Source organism: Saccopteryx bilineata, chromosome 1 (assembly GCF_036850765.1).
Source record: "Saccopteryx bilineata isolate mSacBil1 chromosome 1, mSacBil1_pri_phased_curated, whole genome shotgun sequence".
NCBI classification, from domain to species: Eukaryota; Metazoa; Chordata; class Mammalia; order Chiroptera; family Emballonuridae; genus Saccopteryx; species Saccopteryx bilineata.
In genome coordinates this window covers 198,999,335-199,014,043 of record NC_089490.1, presented here as the reverse complement: position 1 = coordinate 199,014,043, position 14,709 = coordinate 198,999,335, and the positions used below count along the sequence as shown (strand labels likewise).

At 41.1% G+C, this 14,709-nt stretch overlaps 2 protein-coding genes across 7 annotated transcripts in view; one reads left to right on the top strand and one right to left on the bottom strand.

Annotated features, from left to right (window-relative positions):
- Window positions 1–5,797, top strand: part of PLK4 (polo like kinase 4) — a 22,813-nt gene extending 17,016 nt beyond the window's left edge. Inside the window, exon 16 of the mRNA XM_066233338.1 lies at window positions 224–5,797. Within this exon, the coding sequence (XP_066089435.1) occupies window positions 224–326 (103 nt within the window). The 3' untranslated portion in view covers window positions 327–5,797. The remainder of the gene's footprint in view (window positions 1–223) is intronic.
- The window catches only part of MFSD8 (major facilitator superfamily domain containing 8), a 26,065-nt gene continuing 16,648 nt past the window's right edge, over window positions 5,293–14,709 (bottom strand). For all 6 annotated transcript variants that reach the window (XM_066233405.1, XM_066233415.1, XM_066233435.1 and 3 more), the window contains 4 exons: window positions 13,862–13,996; window positions 10,051–10,154; window positions 8,934–9,181; window positions 5,293–6,861 (listed from right to left, as the gene is read on the bottom strand). In XM_066233405.1, the coding sequence (XP_066089502.1) occupies window positions 6,646–6,861; window positions 8,934–9,181; window positions 10,051–10,154; window positions 13,862–13,996 (703 nt within the window). In that variant the 3' untranslated portion in view covers window positions 5,293–6,645. The remainder of the gene's footprint in view (window positions 6,862–8,933; window positions 9,182–10,050; window positions 10,155–13,861; window positions 13,997–14,709) is intronic.

Genomic DNA, 14,709 nt, shown 5'->3' with positions numbered 1-14,709 from the left:
TTATTTAAATACATTTAGAGATTGGTCTGTTTTGAAAGGAAACAAATTAGTATCTACTCTAATAAACTTTTAGGTATCTACTGTAATAAATAATTTTGTATACCTTTTCTGAAATAACTCTGCCATTGAAGAATTACTGAAAAATATAATGTCTCTTTTGGTACTCCCATATGATCCAAGTAATTAAGTAATGATTTTATCTTTTTTCTTTTGCTTCACTTAGATATGGAGAAAATGAAAAATTACCAGAATACATCAAACAGAAATTACAGTGTCTTTCTTCCATCCTTTTGATGTTTTCTAATTCAACTCCTAGTTTTCACTGATTAAAGCTCCTTTTAGATATATGTTTAATAAATAATGCTTTTACTGGCTTTCATGGAAAGCGACTTTTTCTTATTTAGAATAACTTCTTCAGAAAGCCTTTTTATAAAAGAGAATTTTAATCTGTAGCATAGTGGATGTATTCTAATGAGACAACAAAACAGAATGAAACAAGTCACTTAGAAAATGTAGTGGTCATAGATTAAAATAGGACATCTAACTGTGCTCTTAAAACATATACCCCCAGACTCACTGTGCTCACTCATGTGCTTGTATTGAATAGTCTTGTAAAGGAATATATACATGGTGTGTGGTCTTCTGTGCTTCTGTTGTTTTCCCTACTTCCCAGACATGGTGAATCATGGACAAAACATGCTAGAGTGTTTTGAATTTTTGAACATGTAAATAATGTGTATTTATGTGATAAGTAACATATGTAAACATGTATATATTTTTATATTTATTTTTGTAGCATCGTTTTCTGATGAAGCATTTCTACCAATGCATTTTACATAAAAAAATAAATACAGTGATGTTATTTTATCTTTTGATTTATTTGATTAAATACTTTAAATAATTTACTAGTAAACTTGTTTTTAAATTTTGTTGCCTGTTTGCTTAGGAGAAGCCAATTAAATTTTTTAAATTAACTTTGCAAATGGTAAATACATTGTTTCTCTACCCTTACCTGAAAATATGTATATATTCTAATAAACATTTTAACACTGAAGAACTTAATGCAGTTAATTAACATGACAAAAGGAATGCATGATAGTGAGTTAGTCATTCCTTTTAGATTTTATTTATTCATTTTAGAGAGGAGAGAGAGAGTGAAAAAGGGGAGAAAAACAGGAAGCACCAACTCCCGTATGTGCCTTGACCGGGCAAGCCCAGGGTTTTGAACCAGCGACTTCTGCATTCCAGGTGGACATTTTATCCACTGTGCCACCACAGGTCAGGTGAGATAATCGTTCCTAATGAAATACTCAAAGTAAGGATAGAAAGAAACACATATGATCTAGACCAGGGGTCCCCAAACTACGGCCCGCAGGCCGCATGCAGCTCCCTAAGGCCATTTATCTGCCCCTGCCACACTTCTGGAAGGGGCACCTCTTTCATTGGTGGTCAGTGAGAGGAGCACATTGACCATCTCATTAGCCAAAAGCAGGCCCATAGTTCCCATTGAAATACTGGTCAGTTTGTTGATTTAAATTTACTTGTTCTTTATTTTCAATATTGTATTTGTTCCCATTTTGTTTTTTTACTTTAAAATAAGTTATGTGCCGTGTGCATAGGGATTTGTTCACAGTTTTCTTTATAGTCCGGCCCTCCAACAGTCTGAGGGACAGTGAACTGGCCCCCTGTGTAAAAAGTTTGGAGACCCCTGATCTAGACTATTTAATCTCCATGTTCCCTACTGATTTTATAATCAGAGAAATACTGGAGCCAGTACCATTAAGTAGACAGGAATACGCAATGTCACAATTATTCAACATTGTTTTGGAATTTTTTTCTAAGGCAATGAGAAGAAAAATAATTTGTGACATGAACTGCAGAGTTATTAAGAGAAAGACAGCCCAGTAGAAAACTGGACAAAAGATAGAAACAGATGATCAGAAAGGAAATCCATATAGTGACTCAAACAGATACATGCTCAACTACATTTATAGTTAGAGAAATGCAAAATTAAAACAAAATTATGTTTTATTAGAGATTGATAAAAATAAATGAGCAGGGCATTCTTCAGATATTGATTGGAGTATAAATGAGAATCTAATAGATATTTAGTAATATCTAATAGAATTAACCTATTTTTAATACATTGATAATCCAACTTTAGGGAAGAAAATTATGTAAGCCCTTCTCTTAGGAAAAAAATACCAGATATAAAAGTTTCCCTTTAAGAATTGAAATAAATAATTCCTAGCTAAATTTTGAAGGCTAAAATCTCAAATATTTTGCTTTGACAGAATTTAAGTATATATATTTTTATACTCTCTTTACTCGTAACATCTCTATTTCAGATATTTCTCATATACATAATATATAGCTGAATTTTGTTTGTTAATCCAGTCTAATAACCTCTAGAATAATCTATCAGTTCACTAAAGGTTGCTAAATGGAGATTTGTCTAATTTTATCATTCCATTTATCAGCATGGAGTATTCTACAGAAAAAAACTTCCCCTCCTCAATATTTGAAGGCCCTGAAGTTTAGGTACAGGAAAGGCAGAATGGATGCTGAGTCTTTATTTTCTAGGTTTCAGAATAAAGAACGAGAGCCCTAGAAACCAATGAGGTGACCAATGAGGTTTAGTATCATTACAAACTTAGCTTTTCACACATCTGATGTGTTTAAGTCAATGGCAGATATTATTTTTAATGCTTTAATTGTCCTATTTTTGGCCAGTAGGAGTCCCTTTATTTGACTCCTGTATCTTTTTTTTTTTTTATTTCTCTGAAATTGGAAACGGGGAGGCAGTCAGACAGACTCCCGCATGCACCTGACCAGGATCCACCCTGCACACCCACCAGGGGGTGATGCTCTGCCGCAATCAGAGCCATTCTAGCACCTGAGGCAGAGGCCACAGAGCCATCCTCAGCGCCCGGGCAAACGCTGCTCCAATGGAGCCTTGGCTGCGGGAGGGGAAGAGAGAGACAGAGAGGAAGGAGAGGGGGAGGGGTGGAGAAGCAGATGGGCGCCTCTCCTGTGTGCCCTGGCCAAGAATTGAACCCGGGACTCCTGCATGCCAGGCTGACGCTCTACCACTGAGCCAACCAGCCAGGGCCAACTCTTGTATCTTTTGGCAAGACTCGAGGCTTTGATAGCTTTCTTTACCTTACATGTCTTCCCAATTCTCTTAAACGAAGTCCAAAATACTTAAAATGGTATAGTACCATGCTTCCTAATATTGATGTATCACAAATGGATTATCTTTCTAAGTGGGAAACTGACCTCTTCAGTACTCTGAGTTATTAATTAGTAGGGCCTGTGTTGGGTGAGGAAGTTGGGTATAAGTAGCTTTGTCTGTTTTCCATGATGGTACATATTAATACTTTCTAGGGTTGCAATGATATGAACAGTCAGGAGGTATGGGTGTAGTGGATAAATATGTGTATTTATCAATTTGGCAAACCTTTCTTTGGTTGAACCGCCTCTTTTCCATCCAGTTATAAGTCTGTTTAGTCCATATAATTGAAATGGGCAGCTCTGGCTGGTTGGCTCAGTGGTAGAGCATAGGCCCAGCATATATATGCCCCAAGTTCGATTCCCCACCAGGGAACAGAGATACGACCATCTTCCTCTCCACTCCACCCCATTTCCCCCTTCTTTCTTTCTCTCTTTCCCTCTCTCTCTCTCTCTCTCTCATCCCCTCCTATGTCATGCCTTAAATAAGAAAGTTGGCCCTGGGCACTGAGGATAGCTCCATGGCCTCATCTCAGGTGCTGAAATAGTTCAGTTGCCAAACAACAAAGCAGCGGCCCCACATGGAGCCCAGACTCCATGCAGGAGTCTGTTTCTCTGCCTCTCACTTGATAAAAAAAAAAAAAAGGAAAAAGAAATGGGCCTCACAGTTTTTTTCCCTTCTCCCTCCCCTACATGGACAATTGCATTCCGGAATGAATGCATGACCCAGGCCTGGGTTAGTAGAAGATTCCATCCCCTGCCCATCTGGTCAGTTCAAGGATGTGTATGTTAGCTAAACATGGCTACTTGAAACCTCTTCTGATCCTTATGTCCGAGCTATTTTCCACTGGAATTGTGAGCTGTGGAGAAACGCCCCCTGACTTTCCTTTGCAGGTCAGATACCCTGTTCTCCCTCACCACTCCCTGTTCTTCCCTTCCATCGCCTTTCCCTGCAAGCATGATCACATGGGCAATCATCTGGCTATCGTCTGTCTTTCCCTACTAGGGGCTTGTACTTTGTTTACTGCTCAGTTCCCAGCAATGCCATGGTGATTGAGTATGTATTGAATGGATAGCAAAAAACCCCAAAACAATCCATTAAAAAATCAGCAGAGAATCTGAATAGACATTTGTCCAAAGAAGACTTATAAACGGCTAACAGGCATGTTAAAAGGTGCTTCATATCATTAATCCTCACAGAAATGCAAATCCAAACCACAATGAAGTAACACCGCACACCTGTTTCTCTGTGTGTGTATACATACATATATGCATGCATACATAATGGAATGTTCAGCCACAAGAAAAAAGATCCATTTGTGACATGAATGGACCCTGAGTGCATTCTGCAGGTGTGGTGTCCCCAGTGTGTGGAACCTAGAAGAGCTGAACTACTGGGGGTTGGGGGCATCAATGGTGATGGGCAAAGACTTGACTTGGTGGGGGGGATACACAATATGGTGTATACAGATCTGTTCTAGAATTGGGCACCTGAAACCCGTATAATTAAACTAGTGTCACCCTAATAAATTCAATAAAAATAAATAGAAAAATATATAAATAACAGCTGAACTATTAGAGGCAGAGAATGATATGACAGTTGCCAGGTTACGGGGGTGGAGGAAGTGTGGGGACATGTTGGTCAGAGTAAAAACTTCCTGTTATAAAATGAATTTAAGTTCTGCGGATCTAAGGTACAACATGGTGATGATAGCTAATAATACTGTATTATATTTAAAAGTTGCTAAGAGAGTAGATCTTAAATGTCCTCACTACATAAAGGAAATGATAATTATGTGATGTGATGGAGGAAACAGCTAATGCTATTGTAATCATTTTACAGTATAAATAAATCAGCATGTTGTACACCTTAAACTTATACAATGCTATCCGTCAATTATAGCTCAGTAAAGCTGGACACAAACAAAAGACACAGAAGACAGGCCTCAGGTAACCAATCCGGCCAAAACCTTGATTTTGAACATCCAACTTCCAGAACTGTGAGAAAATAAATTTCTGTTGTTTTGGCAAAAAAAACCCACAACAGTACCACAAACAATATAAAGAGCAAATTATAGTGTTTACTCTCATATTTGGAAATATGTATAACTTAAGAGTAGAAAACATTGTGAAAGTATTTAGAAACATCTTTACATTTTTTGGTAATATGGATTAACCGTATACATAATTTCAGTACGAATTCCTTTTATCAGTATTCAACTTATGTAGAAGTAGAAATGGATACAGACACCATATACTCAAGTAAACTCAGTGAATTGCTAAATGAAAGCCATTTTGCCTCAAATATTTATTAGCCTGACTGGATTGGGGCTGTCAGGGCCCATTTAAAGGTACAATTTTGCAAGTCTGAACAGCTGTGCGGACAGGGACTAAAACACTATCTACCTAGCCACTACTCAGCAATGGGAAAATGAAACAAAGTGACAATTTTTATCCAGAATTTAAGAGAGTTGAAAATGCCAATAATTATAATAAACACTTTGCTGTTCAGTATATATATACAAGAACACATACCTGGCCTAAGTTTCTAAAGTGAGTTATTTATTAGCATTTAAAAAATAAAGTAGTTAGCCTTACTAAAGGTAGTGAAATCCATCTTCTTAATAATCCTCTTCCAGGCGTCCCCAAACTACGGCCTACAGGCCGCATGCAGCCCCCTGAGGCCATTTATCTGGCCCGCCACCACACTTCCGGAAGGGGCACCTCTTTCATTGGTGGTCAGTGAGAGGAGCACTGTATGTGGCGGCCCTCCAACGGTCTGAGGGACAGTGAACTGGCCCTCTATGTAAAAAGTTTGGGGACCCCTGCATACTCATCTATGAACTCAGGAGTTATTTCAGTGAGGTAAGACAGAGGTGTATTAAAAATAAGGTAAGGGAGATGGCAGGCATGAATGGAGAAAATAAGAGCCATGATGTTGATTTCATAAGGAACCTTGATAGTAATAGAAAAAATATTTTTAAATAAAAAGTAGATATCTTTGAATTAAATTTCTCTAGGTAAACAATTTCTATAATTTCATTCTGTTACAGGGAATTCTTACAGAACTCTACTATGGTTTCACTGAACAAATATTATTTTAAATGACACTTCTGAATTCAGAATACAATTTTACATTTATAGACAATTGTTCATTCACTCATGAGTTCATGCAACTCCCAAAGAGGTGTTGAATGAAGACTCTTTTTTTGAGATAAAGAAGTTAGGATACAGAATGTTTGTATATTATCTTACTATTCACAATTACTCAAATAATTCCCTGCATTATTAACATGTGTTCCTGCTGTTCAAAGTAACAGTACCCGAAGCCCGACTTCGGAAACAGACTCACAGCAGTTGTCTAGCAGAACCTTAATAAAGGAAGTCCCACGCAGCAAGCATTCTTCATCAATGTTAGCTAGGTTCCTCTTGAATCCCTCCATGCCTTACAGAAAATGCAACGAGTCTTCTGTAAGCCCCTCCTACGAGCATGATGGTGAGCACCACTATTCCACACACAAGACTGAATGCCCACCGTGGGCCCCAGGAAGTGTACACTTGACTAATGAACACAGGTCCGAGAATCCGGGCTGCACTTCCAGAAGCTGTTAACCAGCCCATGTACACACCCTGTGAGGTGGGGGGAGGAGCAGATTGATAGGAAGGTTCAGTCACTTTAAAAACAAGAAAGGCCTGACCTGTGGTGGCGCAGTGGATAAAGCCTCGACCTGGAAATGCTGAGGTCGCCGGTTCAAAACCCTGGGCTTGCCTGGTCAAGGCACATATGGGAGTTGATGCTTCCAGCTCCTCCCCCCCTCCTCCTTCTCTCTCTCTCTCTCTCTCTCTCTCTGTCTCTCTCTCTCCTCTCTAAAATGAATAAATAAAAATTAAAATTAAAATTAAAAAAAAAAAAACAAGAACGATGTTATACTATCACCAAACTATGGGGACACAGCAATAACTTTCTCCATATATTTTGTGTGTGAATTAAATATAAAATGCCTTTCTATAAATACAGTAAACAATGAACAAAACACGTATTTGATAGTCAGGTTAGGAAAAATAAAAGTAGTGGAGAGAAACCTAAAATCTGGTGAAGCCCTGAGAACAACAGAATTTATTAATTTACCTTTAAGGCCAGAGTTTATTTTGTACTTCCTGTCTTGCAAACACTGTTACGTGCTTTACATGCAGTTTCCAGCATTCACAAATGCCCGTGACTCAGGTGTCTCCCTCTAGTCTAACCAATGTAGAAGCTGGGACTCAGGAAACTCAAGGAACTCTAACAAGAGGTCTGAGGCCGTGTTTGCTGGACTCCCCTCCACATGTCACCCCCAATCCTGTGCCCAGACTGCACTCCCACAGTCTGCCCCGGGATGTGCAGGCCGGCATGACTTCCCACGTCCCCAAACCGAAAACAGCCCAGCTGCCCTCAGTGCCGGACTGAGTAAACTAAGTACGGTCTGCTGCATTTAATTAATGGAATGCTCAGCGGTTACTTAAAAGAATAGTAATTATTGCTGATCTATTTCTTCATTTTGCTTCTATATATTTTTTAATTTCTATATAACGAATATGGAAATTCTTTTGTGAGTGTGTGTGGCAGAGACAGAGAGAGACAGAGAGAGGGACAGATAGGGACAGACAGACAGAAAGGGAGAGAGATGAGAAACATCAATTCTTCGTTGTGGCTCCTTAGTTGTTCATTGATTGATTTTTCATATGTGCCTTGACCAGGGGGCTACAGCAGAGTGAGTGACCCATTGCTTTAGCCAGCAACCTTGGGATCAAAATGGTGAGCTTTGCTCAAACCGGATGAGCCCACGCTCAAGCTGGCAACCTCGGGGTCTTGAACCTGGGTCCTCCGCATCCCAGTCTGACACTATCCACTGCGCCACCGCCTGGTCAGGCTGGAAATTCTTATAATAAAAACGAATTTGCCTGTCCAGGTGGTGGCGCAGTGAATAGAGCGTTGAACTGGGATGCAGAGGACCCAGGTTCAAGACCCTGAGGTTGCCAGCTTGAGCACAGGCTCATCCGGTTTGAGCAAAAGCCCACCAGCTTGAACCCAAGGTCGCTGGCTCCAGCAAGAGGTTACTTGGTCTGCTGAAGGCCCACGGTCAAGGCACATATGAGAAAGCAATCAATTAACAACTAAGGTGTTGCAATGCACAATGAAAAACTAATGATTGATGCTTCTCATCTCTCCGTTCCTGTCTGTCTGTCCCTGTCTATCCCTCTCTCTGACTCACTCTCTGTCTCTGTAAAAAATAAATAAATAAAATAAAATAAAATAAGAATTTAAAAATATACACAGCTGCTGTATACTTTTAAGACTACTGTTTTCAGCTTTTAGAAACCGTCCCTAAAGCCAAATGAAGCCTAGACTCAAAGCTGCCGATCAGTTTTGTTTTCCCAGCTGTTGCCTGATTTAAGAAAGTTTCAGAACTTTATGCTTCAGATATTTTTCCTATGAAAATGATTTTGAGCTCATAATCTCTGAGTTCAAGAGATCTTTGAGTACTTTTTGTTCAATTTCAGCATACAAGTCCTATAAGTACTTCTAAAACGTTGTGTTTATTTTAATTCAAAATGCTAAATACGGTAAGTCCCCCAAATCAGCTTGTGCGAAAATAGGGAACAGCAGCATAGAATGTGAGTGCTGACCAGCATACAATTCCAATGCCAGGGTAATGGCTCACCTGAGGGCTTGGTCCCAGAATTTTTGAATACAATGTGTAGGACATAACATTGCAGGATGGATAGCCTATTCCGATGAGCACAGCTGCTGTGAGGAACTGTGCCAGATGGATCACAGGGGTGTCGAGGCACCAGGCCTGTGCCATTGGGCACCCAGTCGGTCCTTTGCTGTGATCTTCTTTTGGAGACCTCCAAAGAGTAATAAAAATTTCCCCAAATGTGGTATTAGGGATTGAGTTATTATGTAAGTCTGTAAAACAAAATTAGTACAGTGCCTTACCTGTTAATTTTAGATGAATAACAGAGGCCAATAGTATAGAATTACAATATACAATGCCTCCCCTTTAAACTTAACTTCTAAATAAATATAATAAAATAAATAAATACAATTGCAGTTCATTAAAAATACTGTCATATCAATGGAACACAAATTGTGTAAAAATATTTATGATAATTGCATCATTTTTTATTTTGCTAAAATGAAGGCAAGAAAGTATTATGTGAAAGAAGTATTTATAATAAGAAATTATGTTTCGGCCCTGGCCGGTTGGCTCAGTGGTAGAGCATCGGCCTGGCGTGCAGAAGTCCCGGGTTCGATTCCCGGCCAGGGCACACAGGAGAAGTGCCCATTTGCTTCTCCACCCCTCCCCCTCTCCTTCCTCTCTGTCTCTCTCTTCCCCTCCTGCAGCCGAAGCTCCATTGGAGCAAAGATGGCCCTGGCGCTGGGGATGACTCCTTGGCCTCTGCCCCAGGCGCTAAAGTGGCTCTGGTCGCGGCAGAGCGACGCCCCGGAGGGGCAGAGCATCGCTCCCTGCTGGGCAGAGCGTCGCCCCCTGGTGGGCGTGCCGGGTGGATCCCGGTCGGGTGCATGCGGGAGTCTGTCTGACTGTCTCTCCCCGTTTCCAGCTTGAGAAAAATACCAAAAAAACCCAAAAACTAATGATTGATGCTTCTCATCTCTCTCCGTTCCTGTCTGTCTATCCCTCTCTCTGACTCACTGTCTCTGTAAAAAATAAATAAATTTAAAAAAAAATTATGTTTCTACTTATTACTTATCCAAATCATCTCGCCTCCAGATATGTGCAATACAAGAAAAAAAAGACTTGTGGATGGCCATACCTTCCCACTGTACTTTGGGAAATTGATTTCCCCAAGGTAACAAGATAAAGAAGCCAGCCCACACAATGATGAGTCCTCCCAGCAGAATAGCACGCTCACCAAACCTGTTAAAGAACAGAAACTGTAATTTAAAAATGAAACATTATAATAGTTTTATTACTTTTATCATTTTAAAAAACTATAAATAAAATAGTATTTTGATACTTTTAGTGATGTACCAGTCAATATGAATGCTCAATGTAATTTCCCACTAAAAGGAACAAAGGACTCCTCTAAAAACTGGCTTATTTCATGTCTGGATAGAAAATGTTTAAGATGAACCTGGACATCCTGTCATATAAGAGAGCACAAAAGCTATCTGACACTAGGTCATGACTCAAGGATCCAAGTGGAAGAAACTGGTCCAAAACATGAACACCAAAAAGAATAGTAATGACAATAAACAGAAACACATAAAAATGTTGTGATCTGTGAATTCAAACTATATTAAAATAAAATACTCTTGGTCACTTTTAGAGGATATTAGGGAACCAACTCTTTATTTTTAAAGTCAATTATAAAATAAAAGGAAAGACCCACCCTGTACGTCAGTCAGGATAATCAAATAGTTGTTAACAGGAAATTTCTCTTTATGGGAAATGCTCCAAATAAATAAAGAAATGATAGAATTAAAATATCAGCATTTTGCAGTGACTTATTAGTGAGTTTTAGATCTAGGGAATGTCAATGACCACCAACATGATAAAAAGATAAAATATTACATTTCTCCTGATGTAAGCATATAATATCACGTATAAAGTATTCTTGCCAAAATAAACTGAACTCAAATCACATCAAACTTCTAGATTCAGTATGAATTTTTGAGAACTATTTCAATACATAAAGACAGAAAAATTAAAAAGAAAAACAGATTCAATCAGTGAGATCTAAAATGTGGGCAACTATGGGGTAAACATCCTGGTTTCTTCAATTTGTAAGGGAAAGAGAGTGAGGTGGAAAAGAAACAGATTAAAAGGGACTTTTGACTCTTAAGAGCCTCAGTCTAGTAAGATGTGGAATAAAATAAATTAAAACAGTAGAGAAAATGTGAATATTTAACTATATTTAGAAATCATCGTTTTAGCCATGGTAATGTCAGCATTAGCTGTCAGAGACACATACTGCAATACTTATGGAAGACATGAATTGCTGTCTGGGATCGATTTCAGAAGAACCCAGGCATAGGGGACAGGGAATGTGGAGGCACTGATGAATCAAGATTATCCAAGTGTTACCATTGTTGAAGCTGGGTAATGGGTATCAGAGATCCAGTACACGATGCTCTCTACACCTTTGTCAGAAATTCTCCATAACAGAAAGTGAAATATACAAACAAGACCACAGCTTTCTTAAACCCAAACGCTCTCCGTGAAGCTCAGAATACCTCCAAGCTTTCACATCTTCCCTACCTGATGTACCGTATTTCTCTCATTCTGTTCGGGCCAAACGGGCCTTCCTGCCTGTTCCTTACACAGCAAAGCTCCATCTCCTGTGGGAGAGTTCCAGGCCATCCCAGGCTGCTCTCGGACCTCACTGAAGTCTCTACGTGGTTGGAACTTCTCAGGCACGCCTTCCTCCAGCACGCTACCAAAAACACACTTGCCTCTCTCCCAACCCTGCCTGCCGCTCCAGTCTCTTCCTGTCCTGCTCTTCTTCAGGGTACTTACACTGCCAGACTTCACCCTGGAAGGAATGCAACTGGATACTGGGAGACAATGCCTATTCGCAGGACCACTCGACTTCCCTGAACAAAAAGTGATCCATTTACTATTCTCTAACATTGTCTATGAATCTCTGCCTGTATCTATGTCTTGGTTGTAAAAAACGCTTCATGGTGTCCCCCATACCACCCAACCCTACATACTGACTCAATTTGTTAATTAATTTGAGAAACTTTATTAGAATTCTAAAGTATTAAAGTATTTTTGAAATAATTAAATTGTTAGAACTGTCTAAATTCATCAACAGATGTTCCATACCAGACTATATGAATGAGCTTTGTTTTACATACGCTTTTCCCCCAGTGTGTTCTTTCCAGTTGTACTTACACTGCGTGCTTCTTTAAAAGTGCTCTGTGGCCCTGGCCGGTTGGCTCAGCGGTAGAGCGTCGGCCTAGCGTGCGGAGGACCCGGGTTCGATTCCCGGCCAGGGCACATAGGAGAAGCGCCCATTTGCTTCTCCACCCCTCCGCCGCGCTTTCCTCTCTGTCTCTCTCTTCCCCTCCTGCAGCCAAGGCTCCATTGGAGCAAAGATGGCCCGGGCGCTGGGCATGGCTCTGTGGCCTCTGCCTCAGGCGCTAGAGTGGCTCTGGTCGCAATATGGCGACGCCCAGGATGGGCAGAGCATCGCCCCCTGGGGGGCAGAGCACCGCCCCTGGTGGGCGTGCCGGGTGGATCCCGGTCGGGCGCATGCGGGAGTCTGTCTGACTGTCTCTCCCTGTTTCCAGCTTCAGAAAAATGAAGGAAAAAAAAAAAAATAAAAAAAAAAAATAAAAGTGCTCTGTGGTCAGAGTTACAAGTAACTTTCAGAAATGCTACATGCTGATTATAGTGATATGATATGTATATACTGAAGATTTAGAAGTTTAGTAATTTTAACCAGAATTTTCCACATTTAGCAACTGCATTATTTTTGTTGTATAACATGTATTACTATTAGCAGAACAATATTTTAGGAAATACAGTTTTTCTTGTTTTTTTGGGGGGGGGTATTTTTCTGAAGCTGGAAACGGGGAGAGACAGTCAGACAGACTCCCGCATGCGCCCGACGGGGATCCACCCGGCACGCCCACCAGGGGGCGACACTCTGCCCACCAGGGGGCGATGCTCTGCCCCTCCGGGGCGTCGCTCTGCCGCGACCAGAGCCACTCTAGCGCCTGGGGCAGAGGCCAAGGAGCCATCCCCAGCGCCAGGGCCATCTTTGCTCCAATGGAGCCTCACTGCGGGAGGGGAAGAGAGAGACAGAGAGGAAGGAGAGGGGGAGTGGTGGAGAAGCAGATGGGCGCTTCTCCTGTGTCCCCTGGCTGGGAATCGAACCCGGGACTTCTGCATGCCAGGCCAATGCTCTACCACTGAGCCAACCGGCCAGGGCAGGAAATACAGTTTTAGAAATACTTTAAGCAAAATATACAAATGCTATATTAGAAGGCAGATATTCACTTTGTAAATATCTTGCTTTACTAAATAATATGCCACATGAGCTCTGGCCGGTTGGCTCAGTGGTACAGCATTGGCCCAGCGTGCAGAAGTCCCAGGTTCAATTCCTGGCCAGCGCACAAAGGAGAAGTGCCCATCTACTTCTCCACCCTTCTCCCTCTCCTTCCTCTCTCTCTCTTTCTTTCTCTCCCGCAGCCAAGGCTCCAATGAAGCAAAGTTGGCCCGGGGAACTGAAGATGGCTCCATGGCCTCTGCCCCAGGCGCTAGAACGGCTCTGGTCGCAATGGAGCAAAGCCCCAGATGGGCAGAGCATCGCCCTCTGGTGGGCATGCCGGGTGGATCTCAGTCGGGCGCATGCAGAGTCTGTCTCTCTGGCTGCCCTGCTTCTCACTTCAAAAAAATACCAAAAAGAAAAATAAAAAAAAGAATATACCATATGATATACCATGCTCACTTAAACTTTCAATTTGTTCTCAAATGTTTGAGGACTAAAACTAATATATAAAGAGAGAACAGCTTTTAAGTATTTTACTAATACATTAATTTACATTGTTAACTATTTCATGTTTGACTTTTAAAATATAGACTTAGAACAAAACCAAAGACATATAACTTACTTTTTGGAAAGTAATTTAATCCCCATGAAAATAATAACAGCCTCAACTCCAAGAGCAGCAAGTATTATCCCATCATACAGGACAGCCTGTTCTGGAGTCCAGGCGTACATGTCCATCGTTAATGGAGTAAGGATGCTGAGAAGAACAGAAAAGAAATTATTCTTATTTTATTTAAATCATAGTCATTGTTACTTAAGGTTGATAGAAGCTTTAATGCTATTGACATATTAAGAATTTGTATCCCGGCCCTGGCCGGTTGGCTCAGCGGTAGAGCATCAGCTTGGTGTGCCGGGGACCCGGGTTCGATTCCCGGCTAGGGCACATAGGAGAAGCGCCCATTTGCTTCTCCACCCCCCACCCCTCTCCTTCCTCTCTGTCTCTCTCTTCCCCTCCCGCAGCCAAGGCTCCATTGGAGCAAAGATGGCCCGGGCGCTGGGGATGGCTCCTTGGCCTCTGCCCCAGGCGCTAGAGTGGCTCTGGTCGCGGCAGAGCGACGCCCCGGAGGGGCAGAGCATCGCCCCCTGGTGGGCAGAGCGTCGCCCCTGGTGGGCGTGCCGGGTGAATCCCGGTCGGGCGCATGTGGGAGTCTGTCTGACTGTCTCTCCCCGTTTCCAGCTTCAGAAAAATACAAAAAAAAAAAAAAAAAAAAAGAATTTGTATCCGTTTTAACAATAACACCAGATCTACATAAACAAAAATTTTAACACATCTTTACCACATTTTAATGTTAAATGCACAAGCTATTATGTTTGGGTGTTCATGTTTTTCTTTTTAAACATTTAATTATAAAGTAATATATCCACATTACAAAGTTTGAAAAACAATAAAATAAAACCAACCAAAACTCC